This window comes from Bombus pascuorum, chromosome 2 (assembly GCF_905332965.1).
Source record: "Bombus pascuorum chromosome 2, iyBomPasc1.1, whole genome shotgun sequence".
Taxonomy (NCBI): Eukaryota; Metazoa; Arthropoda; class Insecta; order Hymenoptera; family Apidae; genus Bombus; species Bombus pascuorum.
In genome coordinates this window covers 6,380,452-6,405,537 of record NC_083489.1, presented here as the reverse complement: position 1 = coordinate 6,405,537, position 25,086 = coordinate 6,380,452, and the positions used below count along the sequence as shown (strand labels likewise).

The 25,086-nt window shown below is 30.6% G+C and overlaps 4 protein-coding genes, 1 long non-coding RNA gene and 1 other non-coding gene across 8 annotated transcripts in view; 2 read left to right on the top strand and 4 right to left on the bottom strand.

The window, feature by feature from the left end:
- Window positions 1–8,501: 8,501 nt before the first annotated feature.
- Window positions 8,502–9,444, bottom strand: LOC132916211 (small ribosomal subunit protein bS21m). Its single transcript, XM_060975999.1, has 2 exons — window positions 9,301–9,444; window positions 8,502–8,949 (listed from the first exon to the last, which is right to left on the bottom strand). The coding sequence occupies exon 2, from the start codon at window positions 8,947–8,949 to the stop codon at window positions 8,677–8,679; it is 273 nt and encodes a 90-aa protein (XP_060831982.1). The 5' UTR covers window positions 9,301–9,444; the 3' UTR covers window positions 8,502–8,676.
- Window positions 9,445–10,366: 922 nt separating this feature from the next.
- LOC132916212 (uncharacterized) lies at window positions 10,367–14,450 on the bottom strand. Of its 2 annotated transcripts, XR_009660041.1 has the most exons (4): window positions 14,361–14,450; window positions 13,655–13,818; window positions 11,839–12,204; window positions 10,367–10,609 (listed from the first exon to the last, which is right to left on the bottom strand). It is a non-coding gene; the product is annotated as an uncharacterized LOC132916212 (long non-coding RNA). The 2 variants fall into 2 exon arrangements; XR_009660040.1 differs by lacking the exon at window positions 10,367–10,609 and having other exon boundaries at window positions 11,024–12,204.
- Window positions 11,441–17,472, top strand: LOC132916208 (armadillo repeat-containing protein gudu). The gene is made up of 10 exons (XM_060975997.1): window positions 11,441–11,537; window positions 12,065–12,371; window positions 12,882–13,085; window positions 13,360–13,446; window positions 13,636–13,884; window positions 14,394–14,825; window positions 15,529–15,933; window positions 16,622–16,843; window positions 17,105–17,220; window positions 17,295–17,472. Exons 1-10 carry the CDS (start codon window positions 11,482–11,484, stop codon window positions 17,326–17,328), a joined length of 2,112 nt encoding a protein of 703 aa, XP_060831980.1. The 5' UTR covers window positions 11,441–11,481; the 3' UTR covers window positions 17,329–17,472.
- Window positions 17,473–18,887: 1,415 nt separating this feature from the next.
- Window positions 18,888–20,246, bottom strand: LOC132916210 (receptor expression-enhancing protein 5-like). The gene is made up of 4 exons (XM_060975998.1): window positions 20,028–20,246; window positions 19,335–19,567; window positions 19,117–19,252; window positions 18,888–19,036 (listed from the first exon to the last, which is right to left on the bottom strand). Exons 1-4 carry the CDS (start codon window positions 20,152–20,154, stop codon window positions 18,990–18,992), a joined length of 543 nt encoding a protein of 180 aa, XP_060831981.1. The 5' UTR covers window positions 20,155–20,246; the 3' UTR covers window positions 18,888–18,989.
- A 529-nt stretch (window positions 20,247–20,775) lies between these two features.
- Window positions 20,776–25,086, bottom strand: part of LOC132916207 (uncharacterized) — a 71,939-nt gene continuing 67,628 nt past the window's right edge. For both annotated transcript variants that reach the window (XM_060975996.1, XM_060975995.1), the window contains exon 7: window positions 20,776–24,613. In XM_060975996.1, coding sequence (XP_060831979.1) covers window positions 24,161–24,613 — 453 coding nt within the window. In that variant the 3' untranslated portion in view covers window positions 20,776–24,160. The remainder of the gene's footprint in view (window positions 24,614–25,086) is intronic.
- On the top strand, window positions 23,264–23,335 carry Trnaq-cug (transfer RNA glutamine (anticodon CUG)). The gene has a single exon. It is a non-coding gene; the product is annotated as a tRNA-Gln (tRNA).

Genomic DNA, 25,086 nt, shown 5'->3' with positions numbered 1-25,086 from the left:
TAAAACAACTCGAGAAAGGTAATTTAGAATTCAAACGAAAACCATTAAAAAATCTTTGATAATTTCAATTTAATAATCAACGCAAAAATACAAATTTTAAATGAAGATTAAGATTTAATTTCTTTTTTATGGTAATTTGAAAATCAATAAATTTTTTTAACGGTGTTGCCAATGATATAACCCAAGCAGAGAAAACGAATAAAATTAACATCAGTAGCGCTTTGTAAAGAGCACCTTTGATACCAGCAATCGTTCACAGATTACAAGCAAATTGTGCAGAATAACGGATCTTTTCCACACGTTTAATGATGAGTTTCTACATGCAGTAATCGACGATATCGCCTGGCAGGTTTAATGATTGAAAGTGCGGTTGTTCTAGCGGAACCAACTGATATTTGCAAGAGGACTCTTTGATCTTTCAACAGAATACATTTCAGGAAGCTGAAATCTAACGCTTTGCAGATTGGTTTTTTCCCCAATTCCTTCCTCTATCGTTCGTTTAATCGAACTTCTGTTTGGTGAAATCGTTCCGTTCTCTGCTCTGCATTCTTCTCAGACAGGGATTGTCATTTCTCAATTGCGCTCTTTTTAGTAGCGGAAGATTACACGATATTTTTGTCTTTCAATTTCCTGAGAGCAGATTGAAATTAGTTTTCGAGGATTGGAAATTACGAATAGTCGAAGCTTTCATTTTAAAATGTGATTCATTTATAAATTGTACTCATCGAATCGTCGTTATTTTAAAATTGCGTCCTAAATGTTATCTAATTCTAAATTCATATAGAATCGTTTACAGAGTCCGAAAATACTGTTAAAAATATAATACTGAAAATGCAGAACCTATTAATACTTGATCAATCGTTAACTGTGAAACGTTCAAAAAATATTTTTGAAATTTCTATCCCGAGAATCCTTTTCGAACTGTAGTGATTATAATTAATACAATTTTAAACATCTATATTCACCTATTTCCTCGTGTAATCGATTAACAGAAGTTTGTCAATGATCACTATTATTATTATTACATATACAGAACACAACATCTCCATATCCATTTATTACATTTTAGTGTGCTTGTATCCCATTTTTATAATCTTTGAAGAAACCAATTTATAATAACTAACATAATCTATTACTTTGACGCTATGTATTTCGTTTTATTGTACTTTCTAATCCCAATCCTTTCAACATTTCCTATGTATCGAATAAGAATTCTATTCGAACCCCTTATGATTTTCTACTCTGAAAATTGAAAAATCACGATGTATTTGGATATTTCGATGGAAGAAATGAGATTTACTTTCTCCTACAGTTTCAATTGCCCCAACATTCCGCATACATAAAAGGTGGATTCCATTTGACAACCCTAGAACTTTCTATTCTAAAAACCAATTTATACGATACTACATACTATACGTCGTATCGATACAATTTTCATAGTAGAAATCAGATTTACTTTATTCTTCGATAACAACCCTTTATCTTCTATGTAAAGAAAAATGTTCCTATTTCGAATCCTGATAATTATTTATTCTTCGTTATTTAGAAACTCAGATAAAATCAGATCTTTTTACTTCTCTATTCTAATTCCCCCAGCATCTCTTCATCCTTAACGCAAAGAACGAGTTCTACTTCAAACTCTTATAATCCTCTATTCCTTATTATTTGGAAACTCGGATAAAAGATATCGGATCTTCCAATTCTAATTCCCTCTGTACGAAACGAACAGCTGCAACAAGTTGCAAAACGAGATTGTTGCTTCGAGTTCGACCTCGTTATTAGCGGGGTCAGGTCCCAGTTTTAAGAAACACGCTCGCGATCCGCCGGTATTTCAATCATAAACGAAGTTCTCCATCGAATTGGCATATTTAAAGGCGGATCTTTCCACGTTAATCGTGCGCTTCGAAGCAATTTTCTGCCTTCCCCTTACGATATACGCGACGATTCCTTTTGCTCTCGTCATGTACGCCTAACGAGTGGTATTCATGAGCTGACGGACTAGAGTAATCGCTTCACAACGAAGCGCTCTAAAAGTTAGAAGAGCGTTCGGATTGCCGTCTCGGTTGAAAATCTGCCTCACGGTTTTCCTTCCTGGAAATCTTGTTTCTGACACTTTGGACTAGGCTCTTTAATCAAATGAAGCTCACGGCGATAAATCTTGGAGTAATTTTTATCTATTCAAATGTTTAGTGGCTGAAATTCGAAAGCAATAATTTCGGAAATTCCAGCAATATAGGAAATTTTATTCGTTTTTGCCTTGACCGATAGAAAACGAAGAATCTCAAGTTTGTACTTTGAAAAAATATGTCAAGCATGTATTTCCTTTTTAGTCTTATCGCAATTTACAATCTTTTCGTCGTGTTCTGTTACCTTAACGAATAACGAAGAGGTTTAGTTTTTTCAAATAAATGAAGCAATTTAGAAATGAACAGAATCAAATATTCTGCCAACGGTATTACAAATTGACATGCAGAATGCGTGAGAGCCTATCAATTTGCCAGTTTTTCACAACACGAATCATTAGAATCATTAACGGATGTATCATGTCACGGATGTATTTATAAATCATGCCACTGTCGTTACATATCTATCCACGCCATCAAATCATTCACCATCATGAATATTTAGCAGAAAGTCAAAAAAATCTTGCACCAGAAGAATATACGAAGTAAAGTATGAAAAATATATTTCTTCGTTATTTTTAAGGCAGATAAAAGTTTTTAGGATCACTGAGTATCTTGAGAACAGATTTAAGTTATGATATTCTGTGTAAGTTCTTAAAAATATATTTGCCATTCTCTTACGTCAAAGCTGATATTTTTGCAAATCAAATATTGAAATCCATTTAGAATTTAGAATTTAGAATTTAGAAACAAACGTTTCGTTAGAAAAATGAACATTTATATAACGTATACATAGACATATATATATATATATATACACATATGGCACGTGCACATATACACATACAGAAGAATAAATTTCTATTCGAAAACGTTTGTAGGAATTAAATAAAAGAGGAATAATGATGTATATTACATAACAGCACGTGGTATCCTGTACGTACACCCAAAGTTTGGAATCCTATCTTTATTACTTAAGAGAACCACACAGGGCTCTTGCGTAATTAACTTGTTAATGTTAATAAAGTACCATAATTTATGAAAATGCCATACTCATAATGCTAATAAATTCTGTTACGTAATAGTAAAGCAAATAAAGCATTTCCAGTAGATTTTATAAATTTCGAATTAGCTAATTGCTTGCAAGCCAACACGTCAGTCATAAATAATAATTAAAAAATCATCGACTAATATTTAAGTGTTCGTTGTACAACAGCAATGCGAGATTATTTGCAAAATTTTCACAAATTTCGACAGATTAGTAAATTTCGTTGCTGACGATCGATATTATGAATAATGTTCACTCATTCCGTTAATTTGCAGTTAACTTGCAAAATTGCGAAAACAGTTTATCCAAAGGAATTCTACAAACTGCGATTGCTAAATAATACAATCTCTTAATTTACTAATATCATTTGTTCATTGCACGTGGAAACCATGGTATTTTTTCAAATCTTGCATCGAGATTCAACTTACTTGTTAGAAGGAAAAAGCAATTTCTATCATTGAAACGAACATCGGCGAAAAATTGTCGTGTAATCGAATAAAGTCTACCGATACAAACGTCTAATACAAACAACAATTAGAAAAGAAGAGGAACCATCGTATTCGTTGAATTGATTACGCAGGAAATCCAACGCTCAGCATTCGGAAGAAGCTCGTTTCGCAGTCAACGTGGAGAAGCAACTCCGTTGAAAACAGTGGACGTTTTGGTTGGAAACGCGGTTTGGCCTAACTCCGAGGAATCTGGACCGAAACTATCTTCGAACTGCTGGCAAGACAGTTTGCCTGGAACTGGAATTCTCTCTCTCTCTCTCTCTCTCGGGAAACTATCCATTTCGTTTCTTCGTACTCTCTATATCGGTCCGTTTGCACACTACCCTTCGCTTCTCCCTTATCCATCTTCAAATCCTCGACTTGCCAATTTTCACGCTCACGCTCTGACTCACCAATTGTCAGTTGACATCGTTATACCATGCAATGTGACCCACTTTTTACGAAACACGACGACAGATAAATATCTCGTGGCTTTTTCTTTCTATATTTTGATCGTTTATTGGCAATGCCAATAAAATCAATATATAAATATTGGGTTGCCCGGAAAGTTCGTTTCCTTTTCTGTGGAATTTGCTCGACATGAAAGATCATATTGAAAAGTTTCTCACCGAACCTGAGAATCAAAATGTAAATCGAAACGAACTTTCCGGACTGTCCAATACAGTACAATATGTGCCAATCGATATATCTATTCATAAAATACAAAAGTTTAAAGGTAATTTCAGTATTTCGAGAAACTTGAAATACTCGAGAATCTTATCAATTTCAATTAATTCTTATTAAATTCCAATTAATTGTTAGTTAGTTCAGTTAACTATTTTTCTCGTTCAACTACCCTGCATTCTTCTGTAAATTGTTTGCTACGTCGTTTCTTCCCCTTGTCCGCGCAATTCACAGTTTTTCTCGTTTGCTTTTATATAGAATCTATTATAGTTCTTTCCTCGTTGCTGCCTTTGAATCTCGTTGTCATCGGTCTATCCCTTCTTAATAATAATTTATTACTGATTATACCAAAATGCAAATTTATATTTTTGAAAACGCAACAAAGGATAGAAAGATCGAAGCAGAGATTTGTTTCACTCGCTAGATATCGTAACTATATTATATATTTACTATATTTAGTATATCTCGGATATTTTACATAAATAATGTGTATTACGCGCGTTCTGTACATTTTCCTTTCTTCAAATCGCATAAATATAATGCAATCGTCATCAACGAAATTCGTATCTGAATGAACGATTCTATCGAGGAAATTAAAGATTGTAAACAGTTAGCGCGTCACTTTGACAAACGTCAGATCGTAAAATGTGCGTGCAAAATTGTTTTTCTTAGAACGACTTGTACGTTCTAGTTCTGACAGTCCGTAGACTGTCGGAAGATAATCTATAAAACATGCAAATAAATAAACAGGTTGGAAGAAAAAGGAATATATAATCTATGGAATCGTAATTTTATCTTTCAATGTTTAACTTTCTTTTTTAAAACTTTCTAATTTTAATAAAAGTGTTCGTCGTTTCACGTCTTGCTTTCCTAATCTGCGCTTGTCATCCAAGAAGACAAATCTCGTTGAATTGTTTTTTACAAGCTCTGTCTTCATCCTCCGTGTTTTCTACTTCGCGTGCTGAAACCAGAGCAAAGACAAAACGTTTTGTCGGTTTTCTTGGCAATGAATTCGCCAACTTGGCGAAAATTGAATAGATAGCAAAAATGAATGGATAGTGGTGCCAAGTTCCCTAGCAAGAAGGAAAAACAGGACTACCAGCGTAGACAGGACAAAAAAGTCATTATTCCGTTTATTTTAATCGAATAATTTCATGTATCTTTTGATTGCGTAAAATCTTCTAATTATTTTTTTTTTAATGCGTCCATCATATTACAATGAGCGTTTTTTCCTCTTTCTACTATGGTGAATTTTTTTTCTTGTAAATTGCAAAATTATTTACGTACTTATCGTGTCGGAAGTTAATTATTGTACGTCAGAAGAGCGATATTATGCGAAGATATTAGAATCAATTAAAAAGAATCAATTAAACATAGAATAAAAATAAACGAAATGAAATTTTGTATTTCATAATCTTTTTAGTCGAGAACCTGAAGTTCGTAAGATGATTTCAAAAACTAGATTAAAGTTCTTTCCAAAGTAAAGATAACGAAAATTACTTAGGAAAAATGGTGCACTACTTGGAAAAAGTTTTACCATCCCAGACTATGTTTTTGCAGAAGACCGATATAGATACATAACGCACGAACGACATTTCTCTTTTTTAATAAACTGACCGTAACTTCTTATATTAACATGAAAATATTACTTGATATCTTACATCGTAAAATTGCTTATCTTCTATTTCTTTTTTCCAAAATTAAACAAATTGCATTTTGAAAAACATAAATTGTAAAAATTAAATACTTTTTTTAAGCTTGAAACATATTGGCAGAAACGTACAGATTTTAGTACCATAAAATATCATGATAGATTTATTAAAATAAAAGAATTATTTGAAGATCGTATTTTAGAATCCTCCTCTCTTTAATCCATATAATTGGATTTTCAATAACAGATTAGCAGAAAATTTAAAATTTAGGACGATTCATAATCCATCATGCGCGTCACGAATACGTTTACGTTCTTATTACTAACGTTCTAAATGTGGATCTCGGCCCTAGCAGATAATATACAGACCACTGAAGAAAGTATATTTCAAGATAGCAGACATATACACGTAGTTTTATTACTCTCGAATAATAAACTATTTTGCCAATATACGTGTAAGACGCAAGCAAGTGAACACTCCTCATAAACAAACCAAACTATAATTGCGTTCTTCTTATAAATTGATAAACATTATTACTTCATTCGTATCTCCTTCCTTATATATACATCTGTTATTGTATCATTACACATTAGATATTACGCTTAATTACTGATTATATTTTATCTACTGTGTATTATTATTTTTCTTAATTTAATTAATACACAGTTTATTTATTATTAATGTATTCATTAGATAAATAAACTTTAGTTTTAATTTTACAAGCATTTATTCTTAATAATAAGGGAGAAATAACTTTAAGAAATTTAAAATTTCCTATGTTTGCGTGTGTGTACGTTTCGCACGATTACGTTGTTTTATAATATTATTAAGAAAATACTGATTTAATTTTAAAGGTCATATCCAAACATATTCGATCTACCTTTAAGGTTTTATAAGAAGTTTGGATCTTATATCGTAACTTTAAATAATACTGAGAAAGATAACTTTCTGCTTCATTATGTTTCACTTTCGATGCGAAGCTGCAACTTGCTAATCGATTCGCAAATTATATCAAGATCGCTTCAATTGTAGCTAACGATAACTAGCTCAACTATTCTCGTTAAAGAACAATGCAGCGTTATTAAAAAAAGCCAGAAGTGATTTTCCATGAGAACTAGATTACGTTTATTGTTAACGCTTACCATTGTAATACACACGTAATTTTCTTCAGTACTGTGAACAAATCTAAATTTAAAAGGCGACAAAACTCGTAATTTCTAGTTACACGTTACAGAATTAATACAGTCATTACCTTGTAAATGCGAGAAATTGGAAAAATATGTATATTGTTTGGTTTCACATGCGTAGAATACTACGGTAAAAGGCTTTTTCGAAATTCGAACAGTCAATGAAGTTACAATGTTGAAAGTAACGTTGAAAATATCTGTCGAAAACATACTGTTTACTCTGGCACCTTTCATAATATTTATTCGATATACTTCAAATTCTTTATAAAATTAGCTGCGACGTAGCTTACGATATTTTTGGTATTATATTTCATTTAATTTTCATAAATTTCTCACTTCGTAACTTTGGATAAGAAACAATATATAAAAATAAGGCTAAATGTTGAATAATGAACCCTTAAAAAATTGTAGGAAAAGAATTTTAAATCAACCTATTTTCTTAAACCTACGAAATGGTTTTACGTCTCTTAGGAAAATATGGCACGATATTATCGCCTTAATGCAAATTGATATTCAAATTTCCGATACTCTGTACATTGAAGCAAAATTATTCCGTACGAAGCTAGGAATATTATCTACGTGGAAATGTCTGGATTAAGCTACAAATATTATTTACTTGAAAGAGTCTCTGCTTATCTATGTATATCACATGTTACATTTTCTTTTCTTTTGAATCGATCAGAGTGTTGGAATATTTATTAAGAAATTTTATTATTGTTTTCAAAATTTTGTATATCAATTTTTTGTCAAAATTTTTAAGAAATGGTATTTATAATTTATACCACGAAAGAAGCTCATCCTTGTTTATATCATATCTCATATCCTTTTAAATCGATAATTATGAAATTATAGTGTATCTTAACGATATTTTGTTTTTCCATTGATACATTGAAAAATTCTTTATAATTAATTTTGAAATGAACATGATATCTATTATACCAGAGATGAAAATTGTTTAAAAAATTTTACAAACAGAAAAGTGACTCTTATCCATCAAGTTTTAAAGAAATCAGTGGTTCAAGTAGTTCATAGGATGGCGCCACGATACATATCATACTTTGGATTATATATATATGTATTCTTTTTTAGATACAATTTGTTTGAAACTGTAGTTTAATACAAGAAATACAAGTTGATGTAATATCCAATGTACCATCTTATTCCGCGTTTTCTGAACTTCTATTTTTTTGTAATTTTTATGTAATTTCTGACGTTACCGATTCAGCACGAAATAATATATGACATATGATCATAAACGAGGTACAGATGTAATGATATAACTGGCTAAAGATAAGATAGACCTGACATTAAATGGAACATTGTGTATCAGTTTCTGACATACCGACGGCGTAGGTTTGTAATTTATTTAACGTCTTTTAACCAGTTATACAGAATATACATAAAGCAAGGATATTTACCAGTATATCATATGCATACAAACTTACAGATGACTTTAGAATTATACAAGACACTTAATTAAAACATAAGTACAGTTTAGTCAGAGCCAGGATATGGATTTTCTCTGTTTTTCCTTAAGATAAACTGAACTTTTCTATTCATATCCTCAGTATAAATAGCTTTACATATTTCAAAATTAATCCTCCTTCTTGTCTGGGTAGGTTTTTCATAGTATCTAGTACGTCTATATTGTTCAAAAATACCTTCTTTCGATAATATACTATTTAACAAACGAGAAGCTTTTTCTACATTGTTATTTTGAACCATAACTGTCCGAGCAAGAAATTGAGCATGTCTACGCATTCCCATCTGAAAAGGATATCCAGAATTAGTCCTCTATTAATATTTTCTTTGTTTATTATATCAATCGTTGCATTTGCATATGCATTTTAATTATATTTTACAATGAGATTAAAATATATTAATACATATAATATAAAAGTATTCACTAATATAAAATGAATACTATAAAACAAAAGTAAATGAGAAACATATGACATTAACTATTAACTTATTCTAATATAATTTCAATAATTAGGTTGAATTTAAATAACACTACACTTATAGGTTAGTAATGTATTAAAAATATTAAAAGTTCTGTTTACGTTTATCATTTAAATTAATTTCAATATTAATCAAGTAGAACATTTGATACAATACCTTGAATTTTGATTAAACACGTACAGTTATTCAGAAAGATTTAAAATAATTATAAGCGTACGATCACCTGTTATGAACATAACCTATGTAAGTATACCGTTTCGATAAATCGACGTATTCAGTTTTTTCTAAGCGCGGTTCATTTGAATGCTCTATTTATCTACATTATTAGACGAATTACTTTCAATTAAAATATTCCTCGATTTTCATAACAATATAAAGAAAATATTTCCTGATCGATTAACGAATTAAAATAATAAAAGTACTGTGATAATCGATGTTGTGGCTATAAAGTAATAATACATTTTGTAAAAACTTTAATGTGTAGTATCTCTTACGTATATTAAAATATTAATCGATTTCTTCATCTTTTATCCTTTCAATAAAGATCAACGAAAAGGAGTATGACTAATATATATTTATAAATGTTATCGCCTTTACCTGTTACAGCATATGGTTCTTAATTCTTAACTCCTTGTGGACGTTCACAATAAAATCGCATATGACCCAAGAAAAGCATGTTCAACATAGTAATGACGATGAAGTATAAAATTAAACAGGATAAAATCTGTACGTGTAAGTTGTTTATATAAGTGTCATTAATCTGAGTCCATCCATTCATTTAATTTAAAAAGTATGAAACATAATTACGATGATTAAAGATACTTTAACAACATTATAATCTTATATAAGTAATTAATTACTTCTCGGTCTTTCAAATTATACCGAAATCCCCAACGGCATATACAAAGCCATATTGATAAGGATATTAGAAGCAACACCACTGAAAATGGAGTAGCATATATGTGTATACGGAACATTTGATTTTCCTAGCAATTTTACAAACCGCTTTTAGATTTTCCGTACTTCCACCTTTTTCCATAAAGTTCTTCATTCTGTAACATTTAAAGTGACTCGTATTATTAGACTCTTTTTTACACTTTTTTACTAATGATCTATACAATCCTTTTCATTTGCATTTTACATTTTGCAAAAACTGTATATTTATCTATGTTTTAGTAACGTCTGTAAATTTTGCTGAAAAGAAATAAACAAATTGGCCACATTCTCCAAGGTTTTCATTTTGAAACTATAAGAGTTTAAAAAATACAACAAAATTGAGTTTCCCAAAGATCAAGCAGTAAAATACCCTTAATTTTATTTATTACGCTTACCTTACGCTTACGTCACGTGCATCGTATGCTTTTACATCGATCTAATTAGTTGAACAAAACGATATTTGGTCAATAAATTCCTTTTCCCATGAATCAACTATGATTATACATTATTGTGCTTGAATATATGTCTTCTAAAAATATTTATTTCGATATTAGTGAACACATGGATCGGAATTTTGTAGAATTTTAACCTAGAATTTAGAATGACGAACAATCAATGCTTTTATGTTCACTCTGTCATTTGTAAATCTCAATTGTCACGATTAACCTGGAACGTTATCGACTGAACGCGAAGAATCGAAACGAAACTGTCATTTAAACGAAAAATAAATATCGTATGGCAAAGTACTGCTACGTTCAGAATATTTTACACTGAATAATTTCAACGTCATATATCTGTCATGTGAGTTTATACTTTAATATATCGTCCATTTCTGTATACGCACTGTAGAAATGTACATAGCTTTAAATTTTCCGATTTTATTTTCGCTTTGTTTGTCCCTCGTAGTATGTACGTATATAAAAGAGGATACAACAAAAATATGTCCGATTAATCGATTTATTCAGGTCAGTAAACAATGATTTGATCGATCGAGCGAGTGATCAATTTTTTGTATTGTAATACTAAGCATGTAATTTAACTAGATAAAATTAAAAATGCGCGTCGAAGATATTTCAAACAAAAATACATCTATTGATAAAGATTATGGAAGAAGTTACTAAGTAAAGTACATTTACAATATATATACACATAACTATTTAGACGTATAAATAAGTATCATAAGAAAGAAAATTAAATAAAATTAACTTTATATCATTCGCAGAACAGATGCCTACATGAGCTGTATATGGTAATGAATTGTTTGATCGATAGCTGCGTGCGCAAGGAGCTTAACAAATTTCTTAATCCAAGTATCCAGAACAAAGAGGGTACTTTATCCTATCTACACGAAACAAGGTGTTCAACGTTTTAATCGTTTCTTGTAATCAGAGATAGAAGATTATGCCACCGAAAAGAAAAAAAGATGTCAAAAAAATATCCATCGAACCGCCACCAACGTAAGTTTGGAATCACTGTACTTCAAACACAAATTATAATATTTAACTATATAGTATTGTACTATATTAACGTGTCTATAAAAATACTTGGTGGTAAATGACGTTTGGTTACTTATTTATTGTCAAACTTGATAAACTAATAATTGAAAAATGAGATGTTTCCGAGTAAATAAAAAACGGTGCGTTTTATAATCTCAATCATCTCATAAATATTTCATTTTCATTTTGTAACGCATCAAAGTGCTAAAACAAATTTTATATAACGTTTGCAACACTCGTGCTTCTATTTATTTTTTAATACCTTTTGTTCCAGAGCCCTCGTTTCACAGAGTTATTTCTTTTTTAATATTTTTTATCTCACAGCCTTAGTATTTAACATATGTAAGTATTTATAATATCACGATATTTCGCAATTAAATAATTGCATTATGCGTTTAATCGCTTAATTAAAGAAACCTATGATTTTATTTCAACAATTATGACATTTCATTTTGATTTTCTCCTTTTTTTTTTCTTTTCGAATAAAGAATCGAGCCGGATATGCTGGAAGTGATCGAACCGGAAGAACCATCGAAGCCACTAATATCAGCAGTCACTGGACAACCATTCGGTCCTCGAGTCCGTTACATCAGCGAAAAACAGGAGGAAGAAAGTACAGATGACGAACCTGAATCAGAAAGTGACGATGAAGTAAGATACGTGCAGGATGAAGCTCCGGAAGTGCCATCAGAGTTTTGGCACATACAGAAGCTTATCAGATACATGAAAGCGGGTAATCAAACCGCAACTATGGTGGCTGTCTGTCTTTTAAAAGATTACGATCTGACCAATAGGGTAATTCACTTAGTTTTTATTCCATATAATTATAATTTTAATTATTAAGCACAAAATTTCCAAGCGAAGATTCGATGAATTCACAAGTCGAAGAATTTAGAATTAATTCTACAACATTCAATTCATTCGCGTGAAATATTCTCAAAAAATCATACGATATTTAATCGTTGTTACTTGTATTGCATACGAAAATGAAAATTAATCGTATATCGTAATGCCGGAGATGCAAACGACTAGAAAACTAAGAATCTACTTTGATTATCGATTATATTTACATTACATTTATTTCATTTATTTTATGTGAAATAATGTGATTTTTTATTATTTTTTTTATTAAATAATCCAGAATGAAATAGCGGAGAAAGAAATAGGGGCAGGACTTTTTCATAGAAATTCTTAATGTATTAATTAAAAAAAATTAGGAATTCAAATTTTCCAACGTTATACTCCATAATTAGAATTAATAAAACAGGACAAATAAAATACACCTTTAATTTTCTACGATAACAGATTATACAAAAGGCGATTCGAGAGATGGGAGGTCTGGAGATTCTGGTGAATCTACTCGAAACGAGAAATTTAAAGTGCCAGAATGGCTCCCTGTCGGTTTTACTTCAAATCGTGTCATCTACAGAAATGCGACGGCACCTAATCGATCTTGGTATTGTAACACCGTTGATTCAAATGTTAAAGCATCCAGCTAGAGACATTCAAGTTAGTTTTTCGCTCGTTCAGTATACTTTCTTATACTTCACTGATCGTTCATTTGCACAAGAACATTTACAATTTTATTCCTCTTGTACAATAATAATGATAGTACACTTTTTTGAACAAATCTAATGAAAAATTCATTCACATAATAAAACAATAAGATTCGTTTCCAATAAAGCTCAATACAAAATAAGTTACATTAATTTAAAGATACGATTGAATGACATAAAAATAATGAGAAAAATTTTTATATCGAGGTCCTATTCTATTTTTTTAGGTTTTAGCTGCAGAAACTATGGCTATTGTTGCACGAATTAGGAAAGCAAGGAAACAAATACGTATTCGAGGCGGCATACCTCTCATTGTAAGCTTTCTTGATCAATGTATAATTTCTTAAATATTTATTTAACTTTTTGATCCTGTGATCAATGAAATTATTTGCAAAATTTCTTATGAAGCCTCTGACAAATTTTTTGGAATTCTTAGCGTATCATCAACGAAATGATCCTATAACGAAGATTTTATATCATAAAAAAATTGTTACCTTTAATAGTTAGATGTGATGGACGTACCAGATTCTATTCTTCGAACATCGTACAATGAGTTGAACGAAACCAACAAGGAATTAGTTGCGGTTGCCATAGGCTGTGCAAAAGTTTTAGATTCTCTGAGCAGTAGTCCGAAAGTAAGAGACGTACTTCACAAGTTTGGTGTGGTGAAGCTCATGGGACGTTTCCTGAAATCACATCACACTTCTCTTGTAGTACCGATGATGGGAGCTGTTCAACAATGTGCAATTAAGGTAAATGACATTTAAATGTTGAACTATTATTTCAAACGTGGATATTTGAGAATTTCAGGTAATATTCCACGATAAAAGTCAAAATACCTGATTTGCAATTTGTAAATACTAAAATTTAAAATATTTCGGATCTCTAATTCTTTTAACTCGATTTTATTATATTTTTACTTAAGTGTTTTAATCCACGAATTTCGATGCATGTTTTACATAATATGTTTATGTGGGTGGTATATTTTATACGATATAATATATCTTATTTTCTAGTATAACTTTTTCAGTATAAACAGAATTATTATATAACAATTATCTTTTGTTTCTCATCAATATTTAATACTACCAATATTTCTTATCAATGTTCAAGATATTATTCATTATTAAGATTGATACTATTGTACAAATTCTGTTTATATATTTGCGATAAACGAGATAATAAGCAAATTCTTATCTAAAAATTTATAGAACATTTATCAACTTACATATGTCCATCGATAATTCCTACAAAATTACAGAATGTATTTCGCAAAGCGTTCGAGACCACAGATATTATCTGTGACGTTGTACGACACCTGCAAAGTGACAATATTAAATTGAAAGAAAATTGCGCTCTGGCGATATTCAAATGTGGAACAAACAAAATCGCCAGGGACATGGTTCGCCAGACATCTGGCCTCGATATATTGTGCAAGCTTTTACAATGCGAAGAAGTCCGGGCTAATAAACAATTGTTAGCTGCAGTCACAGGCGGAATATGGAAATGCGCCATAAGTCCAGAGAACGTAATAAGATTCAATCAAAATGGTTTGGTCGCTGCTTTAGTGCCATTTTTAGAAGAACACGAGGATGATGAAGTGCAGGCACATGTTGTAGGAGCACTAGCGGAATGTTGCAAAGATCCTGCTAACAGAGACGTTCTGAGGATCAACGATGGTCTGCCAAATCTGGTGATTCTATATTTATTTCTCTTTATAGAAATATCTTTTATCTCGTCGCTCTACTGAATTTAATATGTTAAATCAAAATATGTACAGGCTTTAGCTGTTTATAGTTGTTTCTTTATCTATGATGAGAGGTATCATTATTTACCTAATCTTGACTCTTAATACACTTCGGTACTTCTGAGTATCTCTGATCTCTATTTGCTACTTTAAAGTGGCCATTATCTTCCTTTTAATCCTCTAATTCAATATTTTAAGGCCGATTTCGTCTTTGTTTTTTAAATTATGCCACAAAATTTTCTCTCGTACGTACACTGTAGATTTGAGTTACAGTAGCTGAAAAAATATTAGAAAGAAGCGAAGAAGCAACGTAATAGATACATAACAAAGTAAACGCAAAATTCATGGCATTCATTTTAATTTGACTCTTCTTTTAAAATTTCTTTAGAATTCTTTTAGAAAGTCTGTACTTTTGAGATTTTAACTTGAAGTTAATTTCAAATATGAGCTAGAAAATTCACAGTTTTGAACTGTATATAATCTATACAAAAGTAGAATGAGATATAGTATGATATACACATTAAAGGAAAAGAAAAATGTCATTCAATTCTCCTGTAATATATTTGAAAAATCATTCGTAGTCCAACAAGTACGATCATCGTCAATATATGGCAGCAAAAATATTAATAAGATCTAAATCACTGTGTAGATCAAATTATTAAGCTCCACGTACGAGCCTTTATTGGAGAACATACCATTGGTGATAAAGGAGTGTGCACAGAATGAACAATGCATGGACATCATCAACGATCCAGAGCACATCAATGATGGTGTTCGATTGGTCTGGTCATTGCTGAAACATCCTAGTGACATAATCAAAAGAAACTCCTGCCTCGCATTGGTATCTTGTATCAAATATGCCAAAGACTCTCCGGAAATGGTACGGGCATTTGTAGGTGGATTGGAGCTTACAGTCAGTCTTCTTGAAAGTACCAATACTGAAGTACTGAGCGCAGTATGTGCCACTATTGCCGGAATCGCTACGGACCCGGAAAACTTGGGTATTCTCAGCGATCATGGAGTAGTGGAGAAACTGGCGAATCTTGTGACCACGGTAATTTTTGCGACCTTTATTCGGCGCTACACATTTTCTTTCTTCTTTCCTGCAGAATATCCAAAGAATTTTAACAATTCTTTCGGGATTTTTTGAGATTCTTTCAAAGGCTCAATCTTTCTAGTTTAAGAAGGAAGCATGTTAACATATTACAGATCAGATATTAAGTGATAGCTAGAATTTATGTGTTATACTAATGGAAGTATTTTATTAAAATATTTTGAGATTGGGAATGATATTTTCTTATTACGTTTCTTTTTTTCTTAATTTTGTTTCAAATCATTTTTCTTCAAATGATTTAATTTAAATAATTGGTACAGAAATTTAAAGTATCCCTTTCATGATATTTATGATAAAAGTATATTTTTAATGTATAATGTATATCATCACGTTTTTATTGTTATATAAAATAAAAAGAGAGAGAGAGAGAGAGAATCCAGTAAATCCAAACAGTAAATGAATTCTCTAAGATTTTTGCATGCTTTTATCTATAACTTCAAGTTTGTTCATTATTAACATATTTTATTATTCTTCTTGTCCGAAAATGAACTGATTCAAATTTCTTATTCAAGTAATTCTTAACACATAGAAATAACATTTTACTAAACCCCTGCATATTTAGAACTATTTAATTTAATAATCAATATATTAATGCTTTATTTCAATTTAACATTTTACTCTCTTATAGGAAAATGAAGATTTGCGTGCAAATTTAACATTAGCCATAGCTCATTGCTGCGAATGGGGGGAGAATAATGCTAAATTTGGTCGATTGCACGCGGTTGCTCCATTAATTCATTACATGACTAGCAAAAATACAAGTGTTCTTAGGGGAGTTTGCATAGCCGCGTATCATTTGAGTAAGGAGCCCATGAACTGCATCACCATGCACTCTGCCGGTGTTATAAAGGTATGTAGTATGTACAGTAATGTTTTCCACATAAAAAGTATTTCGACTACGCCATTTCTACATTCTTTTTTTTTTTAAATAAAGAAATTATTAAGATGAAAACCGTGCGATATTAGGAAATATAAGTTAATAATAATATTTCGTCAAAATTCTTCAACAGATTTATACAAGGTTTTTATTTAAAACGGCCTAAAGCCATTTATCCTATAATTTCTACGTGTTCTACAATTTTTGATATGTATTAATATTAAAAATTGACAGCATGTGCTACGTTTGGTGGGATCAAATGACCCGGAAGTGCAAATCGCCGCCGCCTGCACTATTCGAAATATTAGGAAACTTGCACTAACAGCAGAAAAATTACACTTCAAAGAGATGTACGTATTTTTGTTATTTCAATTGTTTTATATATATGTATTATTTAATTAATTTTACCGTTATTAAATTGCAGAAGTACACTAGAAGAAACAGATTATCATTTGTAACATATCAGCGCTGCAAATCCTGTACAAAAACCAAGTGCTCATTTAAAGAATATGAAATAAAACATATCATCTTTATTCAATTGACCTAAAACGCATTTATTAAGATTTTATCGATCAATAATAAATCTATATACTTAAATATAATTATGTCTTCTTAGTTGAATAAAATGTAATGGAATAATAAATTATCAGTGAATAGGAGTCTCAGCATACCTATTTACTTGTAATATTAACGTTGGACTAAGGTTTTCAACAGAAACAATAACAAGGAGTTAGCGAAACTCTTTAGCGCGAAGATGTTTAAAAGGCGATTGACCATTCGACTTGTATAAAAAGGAACAATATAAAAAAACAGGTTATTTTTTACTCATTACCGTAAAATGTATTAGTACACCGACGGTACATGGTCAATTCCGACCTGTGAGTTGTGTTGTAAAAAGTGCACTGGCCTTGTCGCAAGATATATTGTCGGTTTATTGGCTTGAGAAAGAAAATGTATTTGTTTTCATTTCGTCTCGCTCACTCGATGTTTACGTTTCCATTTGTATTCAAAATTTTCCTGTTTTGCAAATAAAACTTAAATATATATATACTTTTCAAACGTATAGAATTTATTTTAAGAATAATGGAACCTTTTACACTTTATTTTATAAGGTCTGAATACACGAATTTGGCATGGATCAACAATGATCTGATATTGCCTCCCGATTGTTAAGATACGACTGGTCAGTCGCAAAATGCCACATATTTCTTCAACCTCTTATAAAATAACGTTTGTTCAAATATAAATTTGGCGCTACAAATATACTTAAAGCTTATATAAAAGCTTGTCTTTATACTTGTGCAAGATTAATATCAAACTTATCATTTCAAAAATTTTGCGCTTACCTACAATTCATTAATTTTTAGTATCCATACATCATACATGTATTATGATTTATGTCATATTCTCAATCTTTATATTATCTAATCCTACCCTCGCTTACAAAATTGTAGATATAAATCTCGTCATTCGTGTTACGTATTTTTTACAAAGGTCGTTTGTCTGGTGATTTTACAAATCATTATACACTCATTTCCAATACTAAAAATATTCACCTTGTTTATAACTGTAATATCATGGCATAAAAATATCTTTATACAGACAATTATACTATGATAGAAAACATTTGCTTGGATAGTGCTCATAATTGTCTAAAATATCATCAATATCCAATCACAAATGATATTGTAAGAATTATTTGTTCAATATTACTAAATTGGCTTGGCTTACGTAAAAATCTTGCAACAGAACGTAACATTACACAGCCATTTTTATAAGACTTGTAATTATAAACTTTATGTATTGATACAATTTATGACAGTATTGTGTATTTATTATATTCATTCAAAATTTTATGATCTGATGAACTACATTCCTGACAAGATATAGAAATTTATAAGATACACAATAACATGTGTAATTGGATTTTATAACAGTATCTTAATAATAGGCACAATCGATTATAAAATTTATACTACTATATAAACATTATATATAGGAAATTAAGACTGTCAAATATATTGTAGTTTCCTTTTTATTAAAAACGGACGAGATGAGAAAACAGTAAAAATTTTTAAGGCATATTTTTTAAGCCTCCAGGAATTCAAAATTGTAAATATTATTCTTGCTTTTCTGTCAGCAAAGCATTTGCTGCAGCTTTAACGGCTGAAATAAAAGTATTTTCTTTAGTAGATTGTAATAAATATTAAAGTATTAACTATGTATTTTGTCATAAAAAAATATACCAGCATCCTGAGCAGACGATATCAATGCATCAACTTTGTGATGATATCTTAAAAAGTTTGGTCTAATAATACAGTTGTATAATACTAAGGAACCATTACGTTCAATAGGGGCCATTAGCCAAATGTAAAAGAGACACTGTAAAACCAACAATATAATAGGTATATGTATATATGTGTAATAAGTATATAATAAATATAATTAAAATATAACAAAGTACCTTAAAAAGCCAGTAGACTGGAAACCAGCATAAAATGTAATCAGCGAAAAATTCAACAATTGTAAAAATTGCAAAAACCACCCAATAGGTTAGCCACTTTGTATCATCCTCTTTCTTTGGACTTTCCAAAGCTTTCATAGAACAATAAGCAGGATATATAAATCCAAAGATATTACAAACTAACTGCTGACCAATACCAAACACCAAATATAATGCTGTAAATCCAACAACACCTAAAAAATATTAAACAACATTATAGAAAAATCCGGTGAAATTAATTATTGTAAGCAGAATTTCTAAGCAAATTGCAAGAATCTTATTGTGATACAGTAAAATGTGTATGTTACACAAATGCGGAAAAATTCTATCATTCCCTTTATTGTTATTATACCTATGAATATTCAATTGTCTTCGAATGCTTTTGTAGAATCTTATGTTATAAAATAACCACGTTGTCAAGGTTCTTTTATATTCTACAATCTATATAATATCGTCGTAGTATAGTCAAATGCGAGTGAAATGTGCGTAATTTGAAAACTTCCAGAATTAAATTCAGAATTACGATTAAATTATTGTTTCCAAGAGAAATTTGTACTAGGTTCTCGTTACGTAAAATGATAATTAATTGATTTATCAAGCAAGACAAAAACTGCCACAAAAAGCTTACAAAGTATATGATTCTAACGTCCATACTTAAAAAAACATAAAGTCGATCGACTCCTGTCTTTTTTTCGACTTTGCCTAGATACTTTGCCCATGTTTTGCTTTCATCGTGTAACGCTTTTTCCAAAGACTGTTTTATGGCTGCTATTCTTGCCATTCTGTTCGAATTTTCAATACACAAAGCTACAGTTACAAACGACACTCCGTCCACGAATTTGCAAGCTCACTACTAACTTTACATGTATCGAATCGATACCGTTGGCAAACGACCACATAGAAAGGAATATCAGGACTTCAAATGCGACATCTATTGGTAAACTAGGAGAACCATTAAGAGCAGAACAAATTTAAATGTATCACATATTTTTGCCTATTATTTGACAATATTTTATAATATAGAGATTGATGTATTGATCATGAAGTACATGTAATAACGAACAAATCGTAAGTATGATTTATTTAGATATAAATAAATATTATTCCATAATAAATATCTTATCACAGAAATATATATAAATGTATCTATAATTATCAATTATGTTTCTAATACCTTTAATAACTAATATTTTTAATCGTTCTATTATTAACACGAAAAGAAACTTAATTAATAGAGTTACAAACCTCTGTCATGTCATTTATCATGAAACTCTTGTAATTAAAAGGAAACTAGCGGTATATCCATCAAACTAATTTTTCATTTGGTAAAATAACAATCAAAGTTATATAGAAGAAATAAAAAATTAGGTCATGCCAGAATAAGAAGAATTATGCAACCGTGTACAATTAGCAATACTTTTGTTTTTATTATGAAGTGTTTTCATTTCACTTGATACAGTTACACATCGTTCGAGCAATTTGATGCTATTACATGTTGTAGATCGCTTATTGTTAGTGGGCTTACAATTCGATTAAATATTTATCACATTTACAAGTTGCTTTTCTTATTATTATTTTTTATTTTTCTTTTCTTTTTTTTATAAAAATACGTTCCATTGTTATAAATGTAGATCAATTTAGTATTCGACGGAGATACGTGAATATGCGAGGATAATAAAAATTAATACTTAGAGATCTACATTCGATAACATTCTCGCGACATTTCGTGTACGAAACGAGTAGGAACATTTTAACAAATTATTGTTTGGCACCGCAGCTGTGTCGCTTGTTCACTTTTTTGCTCGTTGCTTTATGAAATACGGGCAAAATACACGAATAAGTGCTGATTCATGCCTTGACTTAGCCAATGTAATATATTTCCGGTAAATCATTGCTTGCGCAACGTCCAATTACTGTCAGTGAGAATGCTTCATTGTGTCTCGCATTATGCGTTCACCGAAACTGCTCTTAAATTAATGTAGGTAGATTGCGGTTTAATGGAAAAGTTACCGTTTTCATAAACGAAGCACTTGTATAAATTAAAATGGAGATTTTTAAAACGACATTATAATACCTGGAAATGTGATACCAGAAAGAATTTATTCTATATGTAAACAAATAAAAAAAGAATATTTAGTTATTACATCTTTTAAATCATCATTTGAATTTGAAGAAAAAATATCTCGTTAACTGCATCCCGTTTAATCCAATTTTGTTGAAATGTTGTACAATTTTGTAATAGCGGTTATAACTATAATACTAAAATCTTACTTATTCAACGATAATATTTTAATCTTTCTGCCATCGCTTTTAACAACAGCTGTACTATTGCATTAGTTAATTAATTTAAATAATTCGTAAATGATAAAAAATGAAATATAGTCTATGAACAACGAGGAAATCTTCTTTTACATTTAGCAAAACATTTTACATATGATTAGCGATCATTTTTGTCTTCTTAAATCTTAAATCTGCTTAAGAAATTTTTTAATTTTCATATTTGTTAATGATGTAGTTCATTCATTTTATGTATTATAAATTATGAATTGCAAAAATGATGAATACAAATAACTTGAGAGATTATTTCTCTCAAGTGGTTACTTAGTTATATCTCTTATGTGATATCGTTTTGTGATTATCTTTTTTCTTTATATGTAACATTGCAATTTCATCACGAGATGTAATAAGTAGGGATATAGTTTATGTCAGACGATATTACGCCCCCAAGTGTTTCGTTCACACGTATTTCATCCCGTTTCCAAGCACATCTACTTATGATTTTCTCATAACTCTTTGTCGCTTGAAATATAATTATAATTAAATATTTTGATTTGAACCTTCACATTATATCGTTAAAGTTTGCTCGCGAAATTACTTAAATTGCTCATGATCGCAACAATAAAAACGTATTCTTTGATATCTTTGATTCTGGTATGCCGCTGAAAGTAGAATTAGGATTCAATGTTCTGATTTTACTAGTCTGTACGATTTGTTAATTTGTGCATTTTTTCTTTCTTTACGTATTTTTGCTTTGAGATTTGCTTACATAACAATATCCTTCTACAGCCTCAACTTTCATTGCAACACAGAAATATGTCTGTCCTTTCATTCCATTATGGTAAATTATTATGTACAATTGACGCTAATTCTTTTATGTTTGCTAATTGCTTAGAACAACTTACTAGTACGTCCTAAGCAATTTTCCTTCATTCAACTGAGATATAAATATTCAAGATTTGAATCGAGCACCGAATAATCGTAATTTATGCACGAAGAAACCTCTCTACCTTTGACTTCAGATTCAACAATGAGAATCAATAGCATTTAATGGTATAGAAAGTGTTTATAATACAGCAATTTATTCAACGAAGAATGCTTTTATATTACATGGACTTTACACGTTCCCCTTGATTAATTATCATATTGTACAGAAGCGACGTTTATTCTCTTATGCAAAATAACACTTATAACGGTATATTAGAGTTCGCAACGACCGTACAATTAGTCCTTATTGTTATCGGTAAAAAAAATTTCTTAAAGCTTTCTCCTCAAGCGATGATATTTCCTTAGATCTCCTAATAAAGTATGATAATTTTTATCGTATGTATTTATATCTACTTCGTACGCTCTTTCGTTCGTTTTCTCTCATTTCCACGTCAACAATTTGATTTTCTTATGTTTTTCTAATTAGATATGTATGTCGAGGATCATCCGTATTTACATGTTCGCAATTTGATGGAATTTATGTTCGATCGACTTGGCTACTGCGTCGATCACAATTGTCATTTATATTTCTCGATGTTAATTCATTTGTAATATTATAAAAACGTGTAAAGTATGCACTTACTTACACATGCATACTATTCTAATCTCTGTAAAAAAATTCTCAAGGTCTCATGGTGTAACGGCTAGCACTCTGGACTCTGAATCCAGCGATCCGAGTTCAAATCTCGGTGAGACCTTCGCTTTTTGGCGATATTTTTTGATTTGGACAAGATGCTCGATTGCTTTAGCATCATACAATTTGTTTTTAATTATACGACTAGTTATATTTTCAGGTTTAATTATAGAGCATGAAGTAAAATTATATTTTTTGAGACATAATTTCTCTTGATATCGAAAGTGGAAATTAAAGAAAAAATTAACGAACGAAGGTGAGAATGTGGCAAGTATAGAACAAAGCTACAAAAGTAGTACTTTGTATTTTGTATTTTGTATTTTGTGCTGCGATTATATTTCTTTCTTTCTATGTATTGTTGTATGTACATTTTCATCTATTTTTAATAAAACCTATATTGAATGAAAATTTGTTCGGTGAATGCAAAGTTGACTAAAATCACAGAAAAGAACGAGAAACGTCAATATCAAGAACTGTCGTTAGGTATAATTTGAATATAAATCAAAATAGAAATATTTTTACGCATACAGATTATTAAAAAATAGTAACTCAAGAAGAACGAAAGCATCGTAATAAAAATGATGAGAAATCTTATTTTACTCCTCTGAAAAAAATATTGCAACGTATAGATTAAGTTATATCAAGAGAAATATCTGCGATATCTATTTCACGATTCTTCAATTCCAAATTCAATTTTGATTCGAGTTGTAAATATTTGAAGATCGTTACATCCGGCCAAATTTTAATCACATTGCAACAATCGATAAATAAACGTAGATGTCCAAATGTGGATCAAATGAGCACATGCGTAGATCTAAATTTATTTTCGCTTGTAAAAAGAAATCGTTTTATTCGAACAGATAGAAAATCGTACAAAATTTGATCAGACTTATAGTTTCGGAGTCTGCAGCAGTTTCTTCTCCATCGATCGCATTTTGATGCATTTGGCAAGGAGGGCTATTATAGTGAGGATGGCACCGAGAAACGAGACTATTCCTAAGACAACGAGTACCATAAACCAGTTTTTAAAGCTGCCGATTCTGTCGCCGAAATCGCAATTGCAATTCTCGCTCTCGTTGAAGTTTAACGCTGAAAAGTTTACCGGCCTGAGAGAGATCAGCTTGAAATCGTCCTGTACTTGACGTCTAGTGGTAGAATTCTGCGATTTCTTTATGAACCTGTAGGATATCGTGTAAGTGAATTCTTGCCCATCGTACGAGCCCTTCGCGCTATAATATTGTATTAACAATTCATTTCCGCTGGAGGTGAGAGGAACTTGAATGTTATTAATATCCTGGTGGGACACATCGCAGTAAGACCACATCAAGACACTGTTGTTCACCTGGAAGTTGAATATTCTCATGTTTATTTTATTACGACGAAGAGAGTTGCGATTTATAATTAGCATAACAGGAATTGCAGGATGAAAAAGTTCGCTGTAGGATGGAAATGGAATAGTATAAACGAAACGAGGAAGAGAACATTCTTGAAAGATGCAAATGAAAAATGCAATACAAAAGTTTGAGTAAATTTAATAAAATATTTTTGTAAAAGATGCGAATCAAATCATGCGAAGTAATAGAAAAAGTTGTAGTGGTTTTGTTGTTGAAAAAAATCAGACGATAGCATGAAAGTAATATTAAAAAATTTATATATGTAACTCTTGTTAATGATAGTCATATGTTGTTTAACACGTTGATTAATATGCGGGTCACGCCATTAGATAAGTCAGTGACGCTCTAAAGACGACGAAAGTAATTAAATCGTTCTAATTAAATAAATAACTACGTATCTGTAAAATTTTCAACGCTTTTA

Bases quoted from the DNA above. Each gene is read 5' to 3' on its own strand.
- LOC132916211 (XM_060975999.1), bottom strand. From the start codon at position 8,949: ATGGGAATGCGTAGACATGCTCAATTTCTTGCTCGGACAGTTATGGTT.
- LOC132916208 (XM_060975997.1), top strand. From the start codon at position 11,482: ATGCCACCGAAAAGAAAAAAAGATGTCAAAAAAATATCCATCGAACCG. The intron at 13,086-13,359 runs GTTAGTTTTTCG...CTATTTTTTTAG, and splicing joins ATCCAGCTAGAGACATTCAA to GTTTTAGCTGCAGAAACTAT. The intron at 17,221-17,294 runs GTACGTATTTTT...ATTAAATTGCAG, and splicing joins AAATTACACTTCAAAGAGAT to AAGTACACTAGAAGAAACAG.
- LOC132916210 (XM_060975998.1), bottom strand. From the start codon at position 20,154: ATGGCAAGAATAGCAGCCATAAAACAGTCTTTGGAAAAAGCGTTACAC. The intron at 19,568-20,027 runs GTATGGACGTTA...AATATTTTTTAG, and splicing joins TCGACTTTATGTTTTTTTAA to GTGTTGTTGGATTTACAGCA. The intron at 19,037-19,116 runs GTATATTTTTTT...CTTTTATTTCAG, and splicing joins ATCGTCTGCTCAGGATGCTG to CCGTTAAAGCTGCAGCAAAT.